Source organism: Camelus bactrianus, chromosome 13 (assembly GCF_048773025.1).
Source record: "Camelus bactrianus isolate YW-2024 breed Bactrian camel chromosome 13, ASM4877302v1, whole genome shotgun sequence".
In the NCBI taxonomy this organism is placed as follows: domain Eukaryota; kingdom Metazoa; phylum Chordata; class Mammalia; order Artiodactyla; family Camelidae; genus Camelus; species Camelus bactrianus.
In genome coordinates, this window is record NC_133551.1 from 45,913,915 (window position 1) to 45,935,691 (window position 21,777).

Here is a 21,777-nt window from a genome sequence, read left to right on the forward strand (position 1 = left end):
GAGGGATAATTTCGTTGAGCAGCCAGGATGCAAAAGGCTTTGTTTTCCTGCTGGTTCAAGATCCATAAAAATATTTGGAGCAGGGAACAGGGAAGCAAGCCATTCTCCCCACCTTGGGACAGAGCATTCACCTGAGTAAAGGATGCCCCACTACCCTCGGCCCCCATGAACACTGCAGCCTCTTTGAGGTTTCCCGCTGCCACTCCCTAGGAGCTGTGGGAAGTGTGTGCTGAAGGGAGTCACAGGGATGGTTAAAGCTCCATCTGATCTGGGGAGACTTTCCTTAAGCCCTTCCTCCTCTGAGATCCCCCAGAGCCTTCATCTCTGGTTGCCATGTGGGGGAAATAGCCATGTTGAGAACCTAGGTTGGAACATAGGCCTGAGTGACTCAGAATCATCTGGCTATTGGACATTCAGGGAACAGAGATGAGAACAGGCCAGCATGGCCTCTGAGCTGAAGCTTGGATGGACCTGAAAGGTGATGGTGGGAGAGGTCAACATGTACAGGGGCCTTCAAGTTAGAATGAAGAGATTCTGGAATGACTGAATACAGACGCTTGGGAGAAGCTCCCCCCCCCCCCCCACGCTCTTCAGCTTTCATCCAGATTGGGAAATCTAGCAAATCCCTGAAATGTCCCCCAATGTTCCAAACCTCCTTCCATCATACAGATGAGAAAACTGAGCCCAGAAGGGGAAAGGGAACAAACGTTTGTCAGGTGCCTGATGCGAAGGGAGTTCAAGAGGCTCTTTAATTAGCATTGCTCACCAGACCCTCACAGCAACCCTGACACAGGCAGGGAAGGGATGTTTACTTCCATTTCACAACGGAGGAAGCACACTCAGAGTCAGGACCTGTCTTAACCCCAAGTCAGCACTCTCATTCCCTCATCATACTTGCAGCCTGGGGGAGGGACTGGCGGCTGGTTGAAACGTTAATTTATTTGCAGTTGATTTTCTCCAAGAAATGAACTTTTACGTTTTTTATTTTGAACTACTGGGGGTAATGCTTTACTCAGGAAGAAATTCTCATGGTGAAAGTACAGCTAAATCTTTTAAGAAGTTTTACAGAATTAGTTCTCGTTTTAAAAGAGACTGGCGGCATTTCCCCATACAGAAAGGGGATTTTTAAAAAATTCCTTCCTGGGATGGACTCTCGGTAAATAAAATTACACCTGCCCTGCTCGGCCTCCCCTACCCGGCGCTTCCCGACCTGCATTCCTAAAATACAGCGTCGGAAGGCGCTGAGCCCCGCCCCCTACTCCGGCAACCGCCCCTCCCCCTCTCCTACCACGCCTGCGCAAAACTTAGCTCGTCTCCACCCTCTCCCTGGGTTATCCATAGGACGCAGGCGCAGCCCCGCCCCCTCACGCCCCTCTTAGGTCGGGCCCGCCCCTCGAGCCTAGTACCGCCTCTTCCGCGTTCTCGGTGGAGCGATCTGCAGGTAGGGGTGCGCGCGACCAGCCCCGCGGGGAGTCAACTGAGGAGAAGACCGGACAGCCAGGTACCCCTGCCAGTGAAATGGGGCGGGGGGACCTGTGAATGAATCGCGTGCCCGGGACAAAGCAGTTAGGGCCTTCAGAACGGCCCGAGGTCACGACCCGTTTCTGCTGTGGGGGGTGGACAGCCAAAGCGGACGCTTCTTTAGGGCTCTTCTTAGGGCTCGGTCTGAGACCTAGCAGGGCGCCGTCTCTGATGAGCTGTGGGCGCAGCATGCGTGTCCGGTCCGGGCTTAGCCAGTGCCTGGGGTCGGGGCTTGGTTTGTGACAGGTGTCGGAGGTCGGAACTCAGCCTGGGGCCAATTTTCGAGACTCAGTCTCTATCAGGCTGTATGGCTGGACTCAGGCAGTCCAACATCATGAATAGTTTTTCATGTGAGGAATATATCATTTCTGTATACTACCCTGTTTTAAAGTTAACTATTTTCACTGAAAAGTTACTGACATATGCGGGTTGCTGTACAGTGGGGAGAGAAAATTGTATCAGGTGTGGTCTCTCTCCTTAGGGAGTTTCCAGGCTGCCTGTCAGATGGGCAGTAGCAGATCAGAGGCCAGCAAGGGGAACAGGATAGAAGTGTTGGAAGTGCTTGACTTTGGGTCAGGCAGTCTTGGGTTCAGATCTCACCTCTGCCACGTCCTAGCTGTGTGTCCTTGGGCAAGTCATTTCTCCTCTCATAGCTTCAATTTCTCCTATATAAAAAGGGCATAGGATGGTCATTGTGAAGGTTGAATAGGATTACATGAGTCACCTAGTATGGCACCTGTCATGAAATGGGTGCTGAATACTTGATGTGTGAAACAGGTGTGATTTCTAAGAATTAAGTCATTTTGGATTGCGGTACTTTAGAGAGGCCCTGGGAGAAGAGCTAAGGTGACCTAGGTCTTGAAGCTTCAGTGGGATTTATAGGTGGAACTGACCTTGCAGGCTGGGTCAGTGCTTATTGACCATTGCCCATGTGCCCAGCATGGTTCGTGCATATCGGTTCACGGGATCCTCAGCCATTGACCAAGTGCTTTCAGCCCCTCTAAATAGGGCTTGGCTGGAAGTGATGTAAAGAGGAGGATCTAGGGTTGGTTTTTTATGTGGAGCTGGGCCAGCTGGTGCCCCTCCCCAACTTCTCCCACATCAGCTCTTCCCTTTCTGTGATCCGTAGGGTTAATTGTGTTCTCGACTTTGGGAAGCCTGTTATGCTAGCTGATTTTGATGGTTAGAGGGCCTGGCAAAGGAACACCTCTTAAACTCAGATTGCATGAAAGTGAACCATGGCAGAGAGAAGCACTGTGAACAGGAGCTGTTGGATTCCAGCACATGCTTATAAAACACGTGTAGTCTCCTGTTACATGATCCCATAGTAATCTAGTAATTTGATTTCTCTTGCATCCTTTTCATGGGTGCCCATGTGATCTTCCTGAGATGTATTGTATTATCTCTGCTCAGAAGCCTTGGTGGGCCTCATTGTCTATTACATAGAGTTTGAACTCCTCAACCTCATGGGCCGGTCCCTCTATAATCTAGTCTTCTGCCCTGTTTCCCTTTGTTCTCCCAAACCTGCACCCTGTGCCCCAGGCAAAATAACCTAGCTTTTTTTTCCCTTCAGACACTCCCTTTGTTCCCCATGTTCCTTTGCCTATATTCCCTCTTCCTAGAGTTCCGCCTCCTCATCTTTCAAGGCCTGTGTCTCATGTGACCTGTTAGTGAAACTTCTCTGATTGCCCTGCTGGATTAATTGCCCCCCTTCCATCTTCTGTAACAGAGGCTGCACCTCGAATGTAGCTCTGATCACAGTCTGCCTTGGGATATGTCACCCCATGTGTACTCTTGAGTACATTGGTGGAAAGGGACCGTGTTGTTTCATCCCTCCTCTGCCTGGCACATAGTAGGCCTCTGCAGTGTTTGTGGTTGAATGAGTCAGTCTCATTTTTTATTTACTCGCTTTAGTCTTTGTTTTATGAGCTTTCAGGTTCAGAGTGGGCCTGTGTGTTCTTCCTTTTCTTTGTGCCTAAGGAGAACCCTAGTTTAGATCTGCGATGCTCTAATTACAGACATCAAAGGCAAGAAAGTGCAGGAATTCTGCACAAGGCAGGATTCTTTGTTGCTACTATTGTTTTCAGACTCTTGTCTTGCCTTTGCTGTGAGTTTTGTTGGAAGGAGGTAGTGCTCTGTTCAGGAACCTGCACTGAATGTGATATAGTTCACAGGGGAAAGTGCACAGGTGGTTTACTAATCAGTTGTCCTGCCCTTGGCCTTGGCCTTGGCCTTTGCCTTGGCCTCTCTCCTCTGGGAACCAGCAGCTACAATTTTTCCTTGCCAATAGCTTCAGCATCTGGAACAGAAGACTCTGTTGATCATAGAAAAATATACCCAGTTGAAGGTAAAAGGGGCTTGGGAACCATCTGGTTCTACTTCTTCAATTTTACAGATGGGGGAAGGCCTGCAGAGGGGAAAGGACTTGATCAAGATTGGACAAGACATCAGTCAGTGGTGGAGATAGTACTAGAAGTGAAAAGTCTTGATTCTTTTTCCAGGCTAGTACATTGTTAATATAATATCTAACATGTATTGAGCACGCACTTTGTGGCAGATACTGTTTTAAGTGCTTTGTATGTAACATCTCAAAACTCTATTTTGTAGACTTGGGAACTGAGGCAGCTAGAAATCATTCAGATCTACTTTTGGATTCCACAACTCTGCTTTTTTATATGATTTTAATGGCTGTCATCTCCTAACCAGTGGAGTGGAACAATTCTCCAAAGAGCTTACTTCCAGATAACCCTACCTCTATGAATGAGAGATGTCCTGCCGGCCATGTCTGCCTGCATCCTGAAGAGATACCTCGAGAGGAATCAGAGTGTGTTGAAAGAATGGATGAAGGAATGAAGCAAACCAATCTATTAGTGGCCCTTAGTTTAGGAATACTAGTATACTTTAAAAATTGCATATTTATCAAGTCAGGCAATAAAAGCAGAGTTTTAGAATAAACTCAGTCCAGGATCTTTCTGTAAAGATCCCCAGTCAATGGTGGCAAAGATTCAATTCAATACACACATATTGAGCTCTTGCTATGTACAAGACCCTGGTATTGAGAAATACACACAGAGGAGAACAGCACATTTCCTGCCCACCTATAAGTAATTGTCTTCTCAGAGCCTTCTCCCTCCAGTGTAGTTGGGAAGATAGATAAGTACATAAATAACTGAAATCAGACTGACTATAGTAAATGTAGTAAAGAATGTAAACAAAGTAGGAGTTTGGGAAGAGGAGAAATCAATCCCAACATGACCAAAGAGGGTCTAGGAAGGATTCCTGAAGGTGGAAGATTTATGCTGGGCCTTGGAGGAAGTGAGAAGGAGCCATTTGAGCGGGGGTCTGGAGAGAGATAAAGAGAGAGAGAGAGAGAGAGAGAGAGAGAGAGAGAGAGTGAGTGTGTGTGTGTGTTGCAGGAGAGGAATGGAGATGGTGAGGAAGGGAAATAAGCTGAAATGGTGGATTGTGGCCAAAATGGAGAGAGGGGTATGGGAAGAAAAACACTGACATTTATCCAGTCTCTACTCTGCTTTGTGGCTAACAGTATGTTAGATGCATTACACACTAATTTATTTAATCCTCACAATCCTGTAATATGGAGATATTTAGACCCAATTTAAAGATGAAGAAACCAGACCTCAGAATGATTAAAGTGATTTACCCAAGATCAGGTAACTAGTGAGTGACAGAGCTTGGTCCAGACCTGTGAGTGTTAGATTCAGAGACCCATGTTCTTTTCCTTATGCTGCAAGGCTCCAAAGGCCAGCATTAGGGATATATTTACTCTGGCTACAGAATGGAGGCTAGTCTGGAGCAAAGAGTGTCTGAGAATGGGGTCATCAACGAGGAAGCTGTTGGAATAGTACAGTCCAGGCTTAAACTGTGGACTACTGATCTTGTATGGAAGCTACCTGGTCTAAGACTGCTTGATTGGTTTAATATATGAGCATTTTGGCAGCTCCTGTAGTACCATTAAACAGTGCGTTGCCATCTTAAGTAACAGAATCTTAGAATCAGTCTACAGAGGCTGCTGGCACCCTGATAGTTCAGGCACAGACTCTGATGTGAGATTAGCAATTCATTATAACAGTATCTGGGGAGGAAGCCTATTTGGCACATACTGTTCCTTCATTTTCTCACCCTCACATTCAACAAGAATCTATAATGGAGGAAAGAGGACTACACTTGCAGTCAAGAGGCTGGCATTCAAGTCCTTGTTCTGTTCGTCATCATCCATGAGTCTTTGACCTTAGCTTCATTCTTTGGAATATGGGAGTGTTTTTGGTTCACGTCTGAGGTCTCTTCTCTTGCTAATGTCTTGTGTTGCTTTACTCTTCCTGGCTGGGGGCAGTATAAGGAAATAGCTGAGAATATGAACCTGGACTCAGAAAGTATAGGGTTTAAATTGCAGCCTCTCATCCTTCTTAAAAGGAGACAGTAGTTAGGTGTAGACTCTAGAGTTGAACTGCGTGGTTTTGAGTCCTGGCTCTGTCACTTGCTAGCTGTGTGACTTGGGCAAATTATTTTACCTTCCTGGGTCTTAATTTCTTCACCTGTGAAATAGGGATACAGATATTACCTACCTTTTGAGATTGTTATAAGGATTAAGATAGCTTATGTTAAACACTTAGCACAATGCTTAGCACATAGTAAGTGCTCAATGAGTGGTAGCTTTAATAGTAATAATATGAACAATTATTATCAATATCCAGTTAGGTATTGTTTTTGTGGAATGTATATTTCTTAGGGCCATTTTCCCTACTGTCTTATTCTAACATTGTTGCCTTCTTTTTCTTTCCACTGTCCCATCAGGAAAATTTGAAATACAGCCATACCTCGTTTTATTGCACTTTCCAGATGTTGTGTTTCTTACACATTAAAAATTTTTTGGCAACCCAGTGTTGTCAGACGATGGCTAGCATTTTTTAGCAATAAAAAATTTTTAAATAAAGTATGTACTTTTTTTTAGACATAATGCTATTGCATACGTACCAGACTACTGTATAGTGTAGGCATAACTTTTATATGCACTGAGAAACCAAAAAATTTGTGTGACTTGCTTTATTACGATATTCACTTTATTGCCATAATCTGGAACTGAACCCGCAATATCGCCAAAGTATGCCTGTACTAGATTGTTCCATCACTGGATTGCTAAGTGTGATATGACAGAGTGTGCCCGCAGGAAGAGGGGGCAATGAAAAGTCAGTGGCTCATTAGAAAATCTTACCCAACTTGTATTTTCACCCACCTGTTCTCCACAACAAACAGGAACAGGGCAGCATATTCATTTCCTTTTGCACAGCCTTCGACAAAAGTGCTCATCAAAACCCTTCCAATTCACTTGCCAAAAAGTACAGTAACAGTATCTCTGGAAAAGTGGTGCCTAACTTGGTTCTTCTTTCTCTCCAGCTTAAGCCGCTCTGGCCTTAACGTAAGCCACTTTTTCTTGTTCCATTTTCCATGAATATGGAAAAGTTCCTTCTGATTATAAAGGGAGGGTGAGAGCAAGACTTTCTCATGAAACCTTTTGTATACCTAAAGCCAGAATTGAGTTAGGTCTCCTCTTCTCTTCTCCAGGCTAAACAGCCTTGGTTTCTTTTACTTCGCTCTTAAAACCTATTTTCCGTTGCTTGGATCACATTGGTCGTGCTTCTTTTCTTTCTCTTAGGTCTTTCTGCTTCTTGGCAGTGACCCAGACTGTGCTTAGTCAGCTAATAAAGAGTCCAACTAAAACAGTTTAAGGGCAGAATAACTTCAGCTATTTCCATTCACTCATGAATATTTATTAAGTGTTTGGCCCATGTCAGACACTGTGCTAGGTGTAGGGGACCCAGAGGTAGATCAGACAGAGTGTCTGCCCTGTCCCTAGCTCACAGTCTAGGGGGAGATATATAATAAAATGTTTCAGGTGCTGGGATTGAATTATGCACACATGTGGGAAGCTGGAGATTGTTCAGGGCAGTTATGTAGAAACTATCCATTTCACCTCGGTTGTAGGTCAGGACTTCTGTAGAGGAGGGTAAGATATAATGCAGGAGGGGTGCCCTGGGCAGGAGTGCAGAAGCCCTGAGTGACAGCATATGAGCTTGGTTATTCCAGAGACAGTGGATATCCAGCAGAGGTGTTGGAGCAAGGAAGTGCCAGGCTCAAATCTGGCCTTTTGGACCAAAGAGAGAGGTGTCACAAGCTTCTCTCTCCCCCACTGATGGCTTCTGTCTTAAAAGTGGTATGATGGACCCCTTCTTTTTATACTTGGTTTTTTGCTCTAAAACTTCTGTAGAGAGACTAATTCTTGAGCTCTGGAAAAATTCCATTTCCTATACAGCAGGAAATTCATGAATAATTGTGAGGGAGTTGGGTGCCTGGGTGATATAAGACCTAAGTGACAGGCTAGTCTGTGTAGACTTGGTCTGGCCACATTCACCCTTTCCCATTCCTCTACCAGGAGGTGGTATACGAATGAGGAGAACATTCCAGGGCTCATCTGGGTATTAGGTAAGGAATGCTGAGAAGATACAGGCAGTGTGAGAGTCAGAAGTTCTTTCTGAGGAGGAGGAGGAGGAGAGGCCCAGCGGAATTTGGAATGGCGTTGGAAGGAATCAGGGCCAACCAGGCACTTAGAATTCTGGGGCCTGTCTGAAAACCTCCAAATTCTATCTCTCTGCCTTTGTTCTTTGCTCTCAGTCTTTTCCCTCCTGTTGCTCAGTTGTGGTTTACAGAGTAGCTGGATTGCTTTCCAGGGCCACAGCTGATCTGGGGAAGCCATATCCCAAGCTAGAATAATAATTACAATTTATTGAGTGCCTACTTATCTAAGCCAGACATTGTACCATGAACTTGGTTTGCATTAGCTCATCTAGTTCTCACAAAATCCCTGTGATGTAGGTGTTATTGCTCCCATTTTATAGATCATGACAGTGAAGCACAGAGAGGTTAAGTATTATGTCCAGTGCTACCCCATTGGTACATGGTAAGGCCAGACTCTGAATCTAGGCCCTAATGGCTCAAAAGCTCATGTACTTTCTACCTCTCCAGCCCTGGAGTGGCCCCAAGCAGCAGAATAACACAGAGTCCATAGAGGAATTCTGAAGGTTGTTTTTTGCTGTAGGCCTCCTAGAGGTAGAAATGAACAGAGAGGGTGTGTATGTGTTTGTGCACACGTGCACATGTAGAGGAATGGAGCTGGTGAGGAGAGGAAATAAGCGGGGTTGGCTCTAGGGCCTGCAGGCCATATCTGGCTCACCACCTGTTTTTGTATGGACTGCAAGCCAAGAATACTTTTTACATTTTTAAATGGCTGGGGGAAAAGTTCAATAGAAAATTAATATTTTGTGACATGAAAATTATATGAAATTAAAATTTCAGCCTCCAGGAATTAAGGTTTTTTTTTTAAATATAGTCACAATCACTCATTTATGTATCATCTCTGGCTGCTTTCACTCTGCAAAGGCAATATATTGAGTAGTTGTGACAGAGACCATATGACACACAAAAGTCTAAAATATTGACTGTCTGGCCCTTTACAGGAAAAAATTAGCCACCCCCTACTATAGGCAGCAAGAAGGGACCAAGGAGTTTCAACCTGTAGCAAGACTGAAGACAAGGAGTTAAAAGTCAGGGTGTTCAGGGTTGTCCCTGGAAGCACCATGGCCATAGGAGAAGGAGTGTAACCGGAGCTTCTTTGGGCCCTGGAGATGGTTCCACTGGGCCATAAAGGTTTGTTTGAGAATGAAAAGCACAATAGGAAGGATTATTCTATGTGTTAACATTCTCTGTTGAACAATAAAGAAATATTTTGTGGGTGAGTAATTCATTCACATATTTACTGGAGCCCCCTCTTTTTGGTGCTGGAAGTGCAAAGTTGAATAAGATTTGTCCTTGCCCTTGAGGAGTGTATGGCCTCATGGGAGAGCCACATGTGCATGTGTACTGCCAGCTCTGAGTATTATAATGGTAGATGTGGTTTCAATTAAAATGCTGGACAAAGGAGAAAAAAGAGTCAGGGACTATTCCTGTAATTTGTGGGACTGCTTTCAGTAATTTATGATGGGCCTGGAAGGATGAATAGGTGTTATTTTTCAAGGAGCTACATACCAGGCTGAGGGAAAAGCCTGACAGTGGGAATATTTGGAGCTTATGGGGTTGGAGGAAAAAGAGACATTAGAAATGATTTAAAGATTCTGTGGCTGGGTGACTGGCAGGATGATATAATCTGATGGAGAAGAAGAGAAAGGAGAAAGAAGGGGGTAGATAGGGATTGGGGCAAGTCCAGTTTGGGACATGTGATTTGAGGAAATGGTGAAACACATCCGGCTTCCAGTCAGAAAGCCATTTTAGAAATTTTGGCACGAGAGCCCAGAATTCAGATTTAAACTGCATTTTCAGAGCTTTTCCATTGGGATAAGGGGAAGTACATATTCATTTCGTAGAGACATTGGCGAATCAACTTTGACATGTGATAACTAGAACCATGAGATTAAAAATAGCAGTAAACATACAGAAAATGAAGCCATCAAGCGAAAAACTAGCAGTAGTTAAGCATTTGGCATAAAACCTTGTTCCTGTTCATGCCACCTGCTGCTCTCAGCATCTGCTTTACCTTTCTGACTCTGCTGCCTCCTGCCTGTGAGACTTGGAACGCACCACTAAGAGATGGAGCCAGAGCTCATTCATCTCTAAAAAACACGGACAACAGAGAAGTGGCAGCTTTTACCTTCCACGTGAGGCTCTTCAGTGAACAGAGGTGTCCATATCTGTCATCCAGGTCCAGTTATGCCTTTTTGGGTCTGGAATCCCACAACAGAAGCATAGTCTGAAACCTTTTACTCAGACCCTTGTTAAATCTTCAAATGGTTTGTGTCAGCATTTGAAATGCTCCAATGTCTGAATTTAAAGACTGGGGAAACCTGTGATTGCCTCTTCTTACTGGTGTGACATGTAGATTTGAGAAACATAGGTTGATCTTTATCTTCTCTGGTCATTTTTTTTTTTTTTTTGAGTCAGCATTTTTACATCCTTTCTCTTTCTGCTTTCCCAAGGTTTTCATGCCAGGTATGATGAAGCAGAGGCCATTGGAGAGCTGAAAAATGTCTGCTACGTACAGAGGCCGCTGAAGCACTTCCTGTAGCTGAAGACCGCAGCCCCCTGGCAGGAGCATTATTGCATTTGGAATTTCAGGTTTACAGAGGATTCACTTTGCAAAGTTGGGCAGACCTATAGGTACGACTGGCTGCACATTTCACTGAACCTTTTAGATTGCGTCAGGTTGAAATTGCAGGTTCCCACGCTATCCGAAAATAGAAAGCCTTCTTAAGCTGAAGTGGTGTAAAGCAATTACCTTAGGACCCATCTTACTAATGGATGCACAAAGTAAGTGGAGATCAAGCACAGATGCTCACAGTCACAGTTCAAAGCCCTGGCAGCTTGACGCTGAGTGTAGTTCCTCTCACTGCTCGGGCGTGGCTGCCTCTAGAATGTTTGCTGCAAAGCAAATGCTGCACCCTATTTCACTGCTGCCCTTTTTCATAAAAATGAAAATCTTCATATTTCTTGAAAACAGGTTCATACTAACATAGGTCTTTTGTAAAAGCAAAGTTGTATAAAATGAACTTTCCAAAAATGAGGGAGACCTGTATCTGATATTTCCAGAGGAAGGGGCAGGTGGGAGAATCTAATATTCAGTTGGGCAGCTAGGATTAGCTGGGCTGCCTGGCAGTTACTGGGTAGGAAGGAGCACATTTCTACCAGAATAAATGGCAGAGAGGGTCGTAAGGAACACCGTGCAGTAAGTAAAACATACTTACTCCCTTTTATTTAAAATATAAAGGTAAAACTATATCATAACAAAACAAAATCAAATACAGGGGAAGTATAAGAAGTGAAATTCTGTACCCACCCCAATTTCGTTCTCCCAAAGTAACTGTTGTTAATAGTGGCTTGAGATGTATCTTTTCAAGTTTTTCATTTGTTTTTTTGTTTTTGTTTAGTATATGTGACATATATGAGGACATCTTGAAGTGTTCTGTATGACACACTAACCTGAGGTTTCATCACGCCTGGCAGGGTATAAACAATGCCTCGTTTGTAGATTGCTTCGGATGAGGACTGGGTGGGAATGATCTGTGATTTTTCATACCTTGCTGCTTTATCACCTTCCTTCATCTGACGCTTCCCAGTGGCACAGACTTTCCCTGCTCTCCAACCCAACCAGCTTCCCTTCCTGAATTCTCCCCCTTCTTTGATGGTACTGCTTCTCTTCTGGTTACCTGACTTTGGTTAATAAACATACAGTGAGATCCCTCTCTGTGCCTGGCTCCATACGAGGCAGTTGGGATAGAGAGAAACTAGACCTCGTGCCTTCCTTCCACGAGGATAGTGGTCTTTGGCTCCTCCATCATCTCCAGTCATTTCGCAAGACCAGGACCAGCTTTACCTCTGTGGCTTCATTCCTTCTCTCCGTAACACCCCTCGCCTCTTTCTGTTCCTTTCTATCCCTGCCTCAGTGACACGCCTTCCTTTCTTCCTCCCCATTGTTGCCACAGCCTCACTTCCCTCCAGTCCCTCTCCTGCCTCCAGTTTGTTCTGTCATCACAGCTAGTTTGATGGCCCTAAAGCACAGCTCCAGTCCTGCCCAGTCCCTCCCCATTGCCTGGCACAGTGGTTCTCTGCAGACCCTGGGAGCCCTTGAAACCCTTTCAGGGTATCTTCAAGGTCAAAATTATTTTCATAATAGTGCCAAGATGCTGTTTGTCATTGCAAAGCAACAGTGGGCAAAACTGCTGGTGCCTTCACGTGAATCCAGGGAGTGGCACTAAACTGGGCTAGTCGTTGTGTTCTTCATCATGTGATTGCAGTTTTTTTTTTTTTTTAAATGCCATTTTCACTTAAAAGTATCCCGGATGAAGCAATAAAAATTACTAATTTAATCTCAACCCTTGAGTACGTATTGTTTTAATATTCTGCATGGCACTGTGGAAATGTTTGTAAAGCCCTTCTGCTGCACACAAAGGACCACGCTTGTCGCGAGGAAAAGCACCTGTGAGATTGTTTAACATGAATGCTGAACTAGCCACTATTTTCATTTTTCCCTGAAAAAGTGACTGACTGACGGTGAGCTGGAAAGTAGACAGGCACCAAATGTTGGAGGGCCTTGTAGGCCATAATAATAAGCTTGGGTGAAGTAACTTCAGCCTGCCTTTTTCAGCTGTTTATACTATCCTGCTCACACAAATCCTGTCCTTTACTCCTGCCTGCTATTTCTTTCTTTTTCTTTTTCTTTTTAATTGAGGTACAGTTGACATACAATATTATATTAGTTTCAGATGTACAACATAATGATTTGATGTTTGTGAGATGATCATCACAGTAAGTCTCCTTAACATCCATCACCATACATAGTTACAGAATTTGTGTGCGTGATGAGAACTTTTAAGATCTACCCTCTTAGCAACTTTCAAATATACAACACAGTATTATTAACTCCAGTTGCCATGCCGTACACTACATCCCATGACTTATTTTATAACTTTTGACCCCTTTCACCCCCTATTTCTCCCACCCCAGCACCTGCCACCACTGGCAATCACCAGTCTGTTCTCTATCTATGAGCTTTTTTTTCCCTTAAGATTCTACATGTAAGTGAAATCCTGTGGATCATACAATATTTGTCTTTCTCTGACTTATTTCACTGATCCTAATACCCTCAGGGACCATTCATGTTGTTGCAAATGGCAAGATGTAATTCTTTTTTATGTCTGATTAATATTCCATTTGTGTGTGTGTGTGTGTGTGTGTGTGTGTGTATATCTCACATTCTTTATCTGCTCATCCATCAGTGGATACTTGGATTATTTCTGTATCTTTGCTATTATAAATAATGTTGCAGTGGACATGGGAGAGCAGATATCTTTTGGGGTTAATGTTTTCATTTTCTTCAGAAAAATACCCAGATGTAGAATTACTGGATCAGATGGTAATTCTGTTTTCATGCTTGCTGTTTCTTAAGCACACACTTCCTTTACCCGCTCCACCTTTCCTCTTCTCATTCCTTCCACCAGGAGATGCAGCGGCAACTCTGAAGGCTGCTTATGGTCCCAGGATCATAAAAGGGGAAAAAGATGGGCCTGAATCTAGAACTTTTGCCTCTGGAAATATTACCATCCCAGCCCTGTTTGAGGCCTGTTGTGAATCACCACCCCGCTGGCACCTTAGCAGGCCTCATACTGCTTTCACTGTGGCTGAGTGAGACACTGCAATCTATAGAATGCCGCCCAGCCCCACTACACACTAGACTCTGGGGCAGACCTGTGAAATACGTTAGCCCCTTGGAGTCACACTCACAGACTGTCCGTTGATCAGGACGAGCTGATTTCACAGGTGGCTCCTTTCATCCATCATGCATTAAATTTGACTAGCTTCTGTCCTTTCCTTGACCTTGTCACCTCCATAGTAATGATGCCATCAGAAACAAAATCAGCCATCTCATAGGTCAGGCTACTAATGTAGCCTTGTACCTGATACGAAAACTGCCATGAAATAACGTGGTTGGCCTGGCAGGTAGCTCATCCTACGTAACAGTCCAGAACACAAAATACAGAGCCATCTCAGAGCCAAGAGGAGAAACTTCTGATAAATTAGATTTTGGATTAGTATAATAATGGTAATGTGGTAGTAATTCCCTTGTATTTACATACGCTGGAGCAGTGCTGCTCAGTCCTTCTGACATCATAGCACACAGAGAAAATGACATTGTTCAGCCTGATGAGAGGATTGGTATCTCACAGAACATCAGTGGGGAAGCTCTGTGCTAGGGTTTCCAAATTAAAAAGCATTCTTACAGGTGCCTGGCTAACTCTGACTGGCTGTCCCCTTCTGCCTGTCAGCATGAATGTTTAAATATACTGTGATGGTTAAAAGCTTGAATTCTGAGCCAGACTGTCTAGATTTAAATCCCAGCTCTGCCACTAAACTAGCTATGTGATCATGGGCAAATTACTTAATCTCCTTGTACCCAATTTCTTCATCCGTAAAATGTGGACAGTAATTATACTTACCTCATACAGTTGTGAAGATTAAATAAGTTAGGCTATGTAAAATGTGGCATTTGCAAAATGCTTAGAACATTGCCTGGCATGCGGTCAGCACCGTGTAAGTGAGTATGTACCAGAACCCCTAGGACTACTGCTTCAGGGAAGTGAATGTCCTGGGCCAGTCTCCCCAGGTCCCTCCTCACTTTCTCCTCCTCTGCCTCAGATTTCTTAGTCTTGGTCTCTTCCTTAGGAGTGTCCATCCCCCTCTCTTTCATTTCCTCAGTCTCCTTTCATTTTCTCGGTTCTCCATTTGTTGGGTTGCTCAGTCAGCCGCTGACTGAGAAGGCAGCTGAACTGGTAACTATCCTCATCAGCTTACCATCACTACTCTTCCTTCTCTAGAAAGCACTAGTGACCGAGGGAACAAACTCTCACGGGCTGGAAAGTGAATCACCAACCTTGAAAAGAACTCGAGGATGGTTGGGAGAGGAGCATGAACTAAGTTTGCCAAGCTGAGTTAGCCAGCAAAGTCATGTTCCTGGGGAAGAATGATCATCATTGATATCACATACCAGACGTAGGAGCTGGTACATTCTCTATAGGCTTTACTGAAAGAAGGAGAACAGACCTGGTGCCTCTGAGGGTAATGTGGCTCATGCGACTTCATGGGGAAATGGCCTAGTTCTTTGAGAAGGCAGGCTTTGGGGTCACCTTGTGGGGTAAACAGTGGATCAGTACTTGCATGTCAGGAATACCTGTGGCTGTTGTAGTCCCACCAGGAGAGGCCCCTCGGCCCCGCCTCATCTTCTCTGCAAGTCCTCCGGGCCCTCTCCCCGGGCAGGAGCCAGGTCGTGGCTGGATCTGTGTCTTTAACTCCTACTGCACTTCCAGCACAATCAATACCTGTTGACTAACAGGTTTTACAAAGAAAGGAGAACATGCTTCCCTACCCTTATTTGAATGGAGGAAACAGGATAAACTTATGCCTAGGAATGGAAACACATGTATTGATGATGATGATGACACTGTGGTGAGGAGACTGCACAGATCTGCCCCTGCTCACTCCTTCGCTGAGTGAGACACTGCGATCTGTGTAATGCCGCCCAGCCCCACTACACACTGGACTCTGGGGCAGACCTGTGAAATGCGTTCACTTATGCCAAGCCTACAAGCCTTCCCCGTCAGCCGTGAGCTTCCTCTCCGGGTCCACCTCTGCTGATACACAAGTGGCGGGCCCCCAAGCCTTGCCCAAGAGGCAGGCAAGAGCTGGAGGCAGTGGACGTGCTGGGAGTCTCCATGCCAGCTGGGGTCTATCTGAAAACATGAAAGAAGTGCCCCCTCCCTCCTCTGAAATAGCAGACACATGGCCCAGTCCTGTGTCAAAGACCTGGCTTCTTGCTAAAAAGTTAAGAACCTTTTGGGTCCTAGGGCTTTTTTGAGAGGGAGTTTATCAGGAAATTTATAGGCTGAATAGTTTTACTGTACGTTGCCTGCAGGGCAAAAGTGTCCACATTTCTTTCAGTGTGTGCACTTGGTATTTAGAGGGCCTGGGTGACAGGCCTGCAGCTAACACCGAGCATGCGCGTCCTTTCATAGCATTTTGTTTCAGTGCATGTTTTCTGATGCCTGATACATGCCTGACATGCGCCATAACTTACAGGAGATGCAGAGGTGGCTGGACAACAGTCCTGGCCTTTAGGACACTGGGGAGAGCTCAAGGCCAAATGAAACCAGTGCTCTAGTACAGCTGCTGGCAGGGCGCTTGGAGCACCAGCTTCTAGTTCTGTACAGCAACACCACATAGATTTGCATAGATTCCCGAAGTGTTTGCACAAACCTTAACTCATTCTAAGGCGAGAGGTCTGGGGTACTTTTGAGATGGACCCTGATGCCTGAAAGCAGTTCTTAGGCTGAGGGAAGGAGGTGAGCCAAGGACAAGCTTGACTGTGGAGACTTGCTCCCTGAGGAAGCCTTTATCAAATGATTGCACGTCTAATAAGCGAAGGTCTCACAGACCCTGCTAGTGGACAGTCGGTGATGAAATAGAGTGTAAGGACAGGCTACAGACAGAGAGCTCTCAACCCGTTGGTAAGATTATTACACATCTCCATCCCCCTACCCCATGTAAACAAGGATGTTAAGCATGTTTTTTTCACGTCACTGTCTTCCTACATTTTTTCTTCCTAGTTTCAAAAACAACTCTCCTACAACAAGTTTGATTTCCAAGGAAAGTGCTAACCATTTGTCCCTTCTGGCGTGCCCTCTTCCCTTGAAATCCATGCAGAATAGACCAGGTACTCCATCTTTTTGTGTGCGAAGCCATAAAATCTAATGCTGTGTGTGTAGCAGTGCTCAGAGGTCTGCCGCTTCCACAAGAGGCTCCCTCGGCCTTGTTGCGGTGAAGACCAAGTATAAATTGCAGCTAACAGGGCTTTTGAGCTCAAGTCGTAAGTGTGTCTGAGCATCCCCCGTGAACGGTACGCTGCTGGCTCTCCTGCTGCTCCTCTCCATTGCTGCCTTTGGGCTGTTTTGCTTGTCCTTTGGCCCTCCTTCAGAGTGTGGGCAGGGGAAGGGAAAAGAGAAGTGAATCCCAAATCCATCCACTCTGCACTTGGCCCGCAGTGCCCACGAGAAGACAGATGTGGCAGGGTTGCCACTGAACTGCACACAAGGGCAGAGCTAGAGGGAAAGTGGTCCCTCCTTCTCAGCCTGCTGTCCCAATGGCCAGTACCCTCTTCCTGGGCTCCTGAAGATGAGTGGCCCTGTGTTTTATCTCTGTAGAATTTCTTACTGTGTGGGGCGGCTTTTTTCCTTTTAATTTCCCTTGGTGAAGTTGGACCCTTGGGTGTTGATGTTGAAGTTCAATCTTTGAATTCATAGTGTGTTGCAGTCCCCAGATATGTCTTGTGCTTGAAGCTGTTGGCTACAGTAATATCTTGAGATCCTCTGTGTTTTCCTTTTATCCACGTGTTTATCTGTTTTCTGAAGTGTAAATGAAAGTCTGCTGTCATCAGATCCTAAAAATGGAAGGAAGCAGGCACCTCAATTGAGCTGTCAGACACTTGGCTGTTTAGCCAGGCTTTCTGGACTGTGGTGTCGAAACGTGCCATTGTTCTGTGTGCTTTCTCCTAATGGCTGTGTGTACTTGCTTCTGAGAACAGCGTACAGTAGACACACCAGCTCTAATCAATCTTCCTGAGCAGACTTGCCATTTCTCTGATCGTGTTCAGCCAAGGTCCTTGGAGAAGAGAGAGGGCCTTTCCCCTCAGCGGGCAAAGAGCCAGCTTCCATTTCCAAATCTCTCAGAAAAAAAAAATCCAGCAACCTGGAGCCAGTGTTTATTGAAGGTTGGTCTAAAAGTATCTCACATCGTATGCCCCATCAGCGCTCGAGCGCCTCTATTTTAGAAGGATGTAAAGGTTTAATCACCCTGGTGGGGATTTAGACCCAGAGACTTCAGAGAAATCTTATTATTTCTAACTGCAGGCAAAGAGTATTAAGGCTCCTCTCTGGATCAAGGGCATGACATGTTCTGTGAGTAATTTATCTTTAACAGGGGAAGGCCCTTACCAGAGTGTCTTAGAAACAGAACTATGATTGGGCGCTGGTTCATTATTCCTCCTTTTCTCTTTCCCCCTCTCAGTCTCCTGCTTATTATTTCTGTCCCTACCCTTCCTGCCCAATCTGCTCAATGTCTGAATGTCTGCCTCACAAATCCTCCCTTTAACATGGGGAGCCAGGTGCTTGCCAGCGAGAGATAATAATGTTTTTGCAGTAAATGACCACAGCCGGCAGCCTGGGGTAGGCCCGTTAACTACAGGCTTACGAATAGACCCTACCTGCATCCTCTCAAACAAGGAGCTGCAGAAGGAGAGTATGCTCTGGGACTTACAGGCACTTAAGTCTGTGCCCTTGGACATGAAGTAATTTAGGACCATCCTCTTTAGAACCAAACCCACTTCCTGCCCTGTTGTACCTTCACAGAGGCAATCTCCACTAAAGGCCTTTTGAATCACTATGAACGCCCACAGGGACGTTACTGAGCATGTGATCTCATTTGCATGGACATCCCCACCACCACCATGTCCCAGATCCCCCACCACCACTGCTGTACCAGACCCACCTCCCATCTTGCTTAGCTCCCTGGGTCCAGCCTTTCTGGTGCTGAGGCTGGAGGATGTCACAGGTGGGATTCTGTGAATGGATTCATTCTTCTGTTTGGGGACTACAGTTTGATGGCAGATCTAAATCCATGTGCTAATGAGCTTGGTTACAGCAGGCTTCTGCTATCCTCTTTTAATCTAGCCCGTCTGTCTGAGTTCCTTTCCACAGTTAATGACCTCCTATAATGGTTTTGCCTTTAGTTTTGCCTCCTGGGTCAAAACAGATCAATAGTCCTCACAGATATTTAAAAACCATCAGTATAAAACTCCTGGGTATCCCCCCACCTTTTTTCCTTCTGGGTGAGCTTATAGCTTGATCCGTACAGTGATATTTCCCTCACGTCTCCTCTTTTCTCCCAGAGATGGGCAGCAGTGAACCCGTTACCATTGCAGAAAGTGACAAGCGGAAGAAGAAGAAGCGGAGGGCCCGGGCCACTGACTCCCTACCAGGGAAGTTTGAAGGTTGGTACCCTGTTAGGTCTCTTAGCTCCAGTCTGTGGCTCCCCAGGCATGGGAGGAGCATCCTGGTGGCCCATGGGTGTAGGTCATATGATGCATCATCTTAGAACCACCTTCCTAGTTATCTGTGTGACGTACATGAGAAATAGGGGTGAGAGAATTTATAGAAGAGAGAGAGCATGCAGAGATGGGAAAACCCTCAGATGTTGCACAGGCCTCCTCTGAATGGTCTGAGCACTTCATCAGGGGACAGAAAGACCAACCTTCAGAGTCACACACGAAGCAAGATCACCTGGTGTGTTTCAGCCCCTTTTCAGTTGTGATCTTTCCCTCAGCTGTTCCTGGAGGGGCTACTGAGGGGTAGAACAACCATGTAAGAGGAAGAGAGAATACCAAGGGCCATGGCTGCAAATGAAACTTAAATCTTCTGTAGGCAGAGAACTGACTCCTGGAGACTGCAGCGACTTACGCTGTATGAGTTTGGCTCCACCTTAAGACTGCATGTTGTGTTCAGGGGTTATGATGTTGGGTTATCAAACATTTTGAACCCTCTGTGTGAGGCACCAGCTCAGTGCTGGTCCTGTTATCACTGGGCACGTGATGGGATGAAGTGACTCCCTGGACACTTCTGCGAAGGACTGCAAGGATCAGTAGCTACTCCTAGGAGTGACTGAGCCTCCATCTTTTTGTTTCTTTCACTGTGAGACCTGAAATAGCTTCCGCTTACTGCCCCCCTTTCCAACATTGCAGGCACACTAGTGAATTGACTATTTTGTAGAGTGGTCCTAATAAAAAGCCCTTTGTGAGTCAGGGATATTGAACCTCCAGCCACCAACCTGTCCTGACATGTGCAAAGGCCAGTACCTAAGTGTTCATTGTGAAAGAAGCATGTCATTTAAAATACTTAAAAACAACAGCATGCTTTCTAAAAAGCAACTGTGAGACCAAACTATGATGGAACCAAGAAGTTGCTTAGTGTAGGGTTTTGTCTGTTTGTCTGTCTTTAACTCAAATAGTAGATGTGTGTGTATGGCAGCAGGGGTCGGGAGAAGGGGAAGGGACAAAAGTCCCAAGGTTTTTAGAATAGTTTCCAAGTCAGCAAGTCTTTCTCTTTCAATGAACATGAGAGTATTTCCTGTTATTGAAGGATGGCTTGTGAAATTATAGGACATCTCATTACTAAAAGTGATAAAGTCTAATTTCATGGTTAAAAAGTGTTCTGTTCAGTCTGTGGGTTTAAACACTAGGCTGCCTTGAGAGGGAAAAACCGAAGGCCAAGGGAGGCAGCAGCCATGGTGGAGCAGTGGCTTCCTCTGGAAGCGAGTTACAGAGTTTGTGCTGTTTGTGAGCTTGGGGATGTCACATAAATGATCTTTCAACCCAGGCCCTGTTGCTATGTTAGAACCCCTCTGACTCAGCACCCCAAAAACCTCAAGGCATCCATTTGCATCCTACTTCTGTGTCCTGTTTCCTGTGGGTGACTTCTAGAAACCTCTCAGAATCCTCCAGTGACTTCTACTGTGTGACTTCCACTGTGTGTGGTATAAAATAAAACAATGCTTATTCCCCTTTGTATCATCAGTGCCTGGCACACAGCTGGGCACATAGTAGGGGCTCGACAAATGAGTAAACGAATGAATGGTGTTCATTCATATCACACCCCTTCTGTGAGGATTCCCCAGATTCCCTGAATAGATTTAACCTTTCTCTCCCCCCGGCTCCTTTTCACTTGTCCCTCTCTGATAGTACTTACCACTCCCTGGTTTATTCTGGGGTCACTTGTGTACAAGTTTGTCTTCCCCACTGGATTGTGACTCTCAAAGTGTGGGGACTATGCTTTATTCCTTACTGTGTCCCTACTATGAGTCTAATATGCCACCTGGCACATAGTAGGTGCTTGGGAAGAATGCATCAAATTGAACCCTTTCACCAACCTCATCTCTAAAAAGGAACAGGATCCTTCAGCGTGGCTTGGTTGTTGTGAAGCTGGGTCCCAGGCAGCTGGAAGCACTAACAGCTTCCCTCTCGTCACTGAGTGCCTCGGAGTGGTCATGCACCCATACCGCCAGGCCGGGGAAGCCAAGTGACAGGGCTCTTTTTTCCATCTTATCTTACAAAGGGGTGACATCTCATTTTCCCTCTAACCTATTTCACCTCCAGATATGTACAAGCTGACCTCTGAACTGCTTGGAGAGGGAGCCTATGCCAAAGTTCAAGGTGCTGTGAGCCTGCAGAGCGGCAAGGAGTATGCTGTCAAAGTGAGTGTCTCCCCTGGATGCCAGGCTTTACTTTGCAGATAGTCAGTCCTCGCTTGTCCTAAACCAGGTAAATTGTATATTCCGCAGTATGGTGGCTCAATAAGAATGGAAGCTGTAGTCACTGGATTTTAGTTTATGTTTCTCTACTTACGTGCTGTGTAACATTGGACAAATTACTTAACCTCTCTCTCCTTCAGTTTCCTCATCTATATAATGAGTGTAATAATAGAACCTATATAATATTGTTGTGAGGATTAAGTAAGTTAATATATGTAAAGTGCTTAAAACAATGTCTCTAATGAGTGAAGTTAACTTCGGGGAACAGTCAGATCTGGAATTAGAAGG

General features: G+C 45.3%; 1 protein-coding gene across 4 annotated transcripts in view; it reads left to right on the forward strand.

The window, feature by feature from the left end:
* Positions 1-1,359: 1,359 nt before the first annotated feature.
* MKNK1 (MAPK interacting serine/threonine kinase 1) overlaps positions 1,360-21,777 on the forward strand; it is a 39,437-nt gene continuing 19,019 nt past the window's right edge. For 2 of the 4 annotated variants that reach the window (XM_045513615.2, XM_045513629.2), the window contains exons 1-5: positions 1,360-1,501; positions 10,563-10,743; positions 16,740-16,846; positions 19,076-19,177; positions 21,335-21,432. In XM_045513615.2, the coding sequence (XP_045369571.1) occupies positions 16,831-16,846; positions 19,076-19,177; positions 21,335-21,432 (216 nt within the window). In that variant the 5' untranslated portion in view covers positions 1,360-1,501; positions 10,563-10,743; positions 16,740-16,830. The remainder of the gene's footprint in view (positions 1,502-10,562; positions 10,744-16,739; positions 16,847-19,075; positions 19,178-21,334; positions 21,433-21,777) is intronic. The other 2 variants (XM_045513621.2, XM_010950946.3) reach the window with 2 other exon arrangements.